The sequence below is a fragment of the Physeter macrocephalus genome, unplaced genomic scaffold (assembly GCF_002837175.3).
Source record: "Physeter macrocephalus isolate SW-GA unplaced genomic scaffold, ASM283717v5 random_1632, whole genome shotgun sequence".
NCBI lineage: Eukaryota > Metazoa > Chordata > Mammalia > Artiodactyla > Physeteridae > Physeter > Physeter macrocephalus.
In genome coordinates, this window is record NW_021146495.1 from 24300 (window position 1) to 25000 (window position 701).

The 701-nt window shown below is 52.5% G+C and overlaps 1 protein-coding gene across 1 annotated transcript in view; it reads right to left on the reverse strand.

Moving 5' to 3' along the window:
* The window catches only part of LOC114485383 (sodium/potassium-transporting ATPase subunit alpha-4-like), a gene marked incomplete at its 5' end in the record, with an annotated part of 14137 nt that extends 13439 nt beyond the window's left edge, over window positions 1-698 (reverse strand). Inside the window, 1 exon segment of the mRNA XM_028486707.1 lies at window positions 556-698. Coding sequence (XP_028342508.1) covers window positions 556-698 — 143 coding nt within the window.
* Between the last annotated feature and the right edge of the window lie 3 nt (window positions 699-701).

The window sequence follows — 701 nt, forward strand, 5'->3', positions numbered from 1 at the left end:
AGCCATCTTTTTTTTTTTTTTTTTTTTTTTTTGCGTTATGCTGGCCTCTCACTGCTGTGGCCTCTCCCGTTGTGGAGCACAGGTTCCGGACGCGCAGGCTCAGCGGCCATGGCTCACGGGCCCAGCCCCTCTGCGGCATGTGGGATCCTCCCGGACTGGGGCACAAACCCATGTCCCCTGCATCGGCAGGCAGACTCTCAACCACTGCGCCACCAGGGAAGCCCTAAGCCATCTTTTTTATAACCTCCTTGTTTCTCCTTTCAACCCCATCTCCTCACTCGTCCCCAGCCACGCACTGTCCCCAGATTGGCACATTGCATTCCTTCCCTCCTCTCCACCTCCTCCTCCCTCTTCTCTACCTCCTTCTTTGTCCCACCTTCATTGGAAAACCCACTGACATAGTTGCTTGGTCATTTTCCTATCATGTTTTACTTTGCAGTAAGTAAACTCTGCACATCCCTACCTATAGAAAGAACCTCCGAAAATGTTAGTGGGTGGGGAAGGCTAAGGATGGAGGGAAAAAATGGCAGATCTGAGTTCTTTCAGGGATCTCACCTGGCATTGACCTGGCTGACAGGGATCTTGAGCTGGGCAGCAATGTCCTCTGCTGTCTCAGTGCCTTCTGAGATGATGCCCACACCCTTGGCAATGGCCTTGGCTGTAATGGGATGATCCCCTGTTACCATAATCACCTGGGTTGG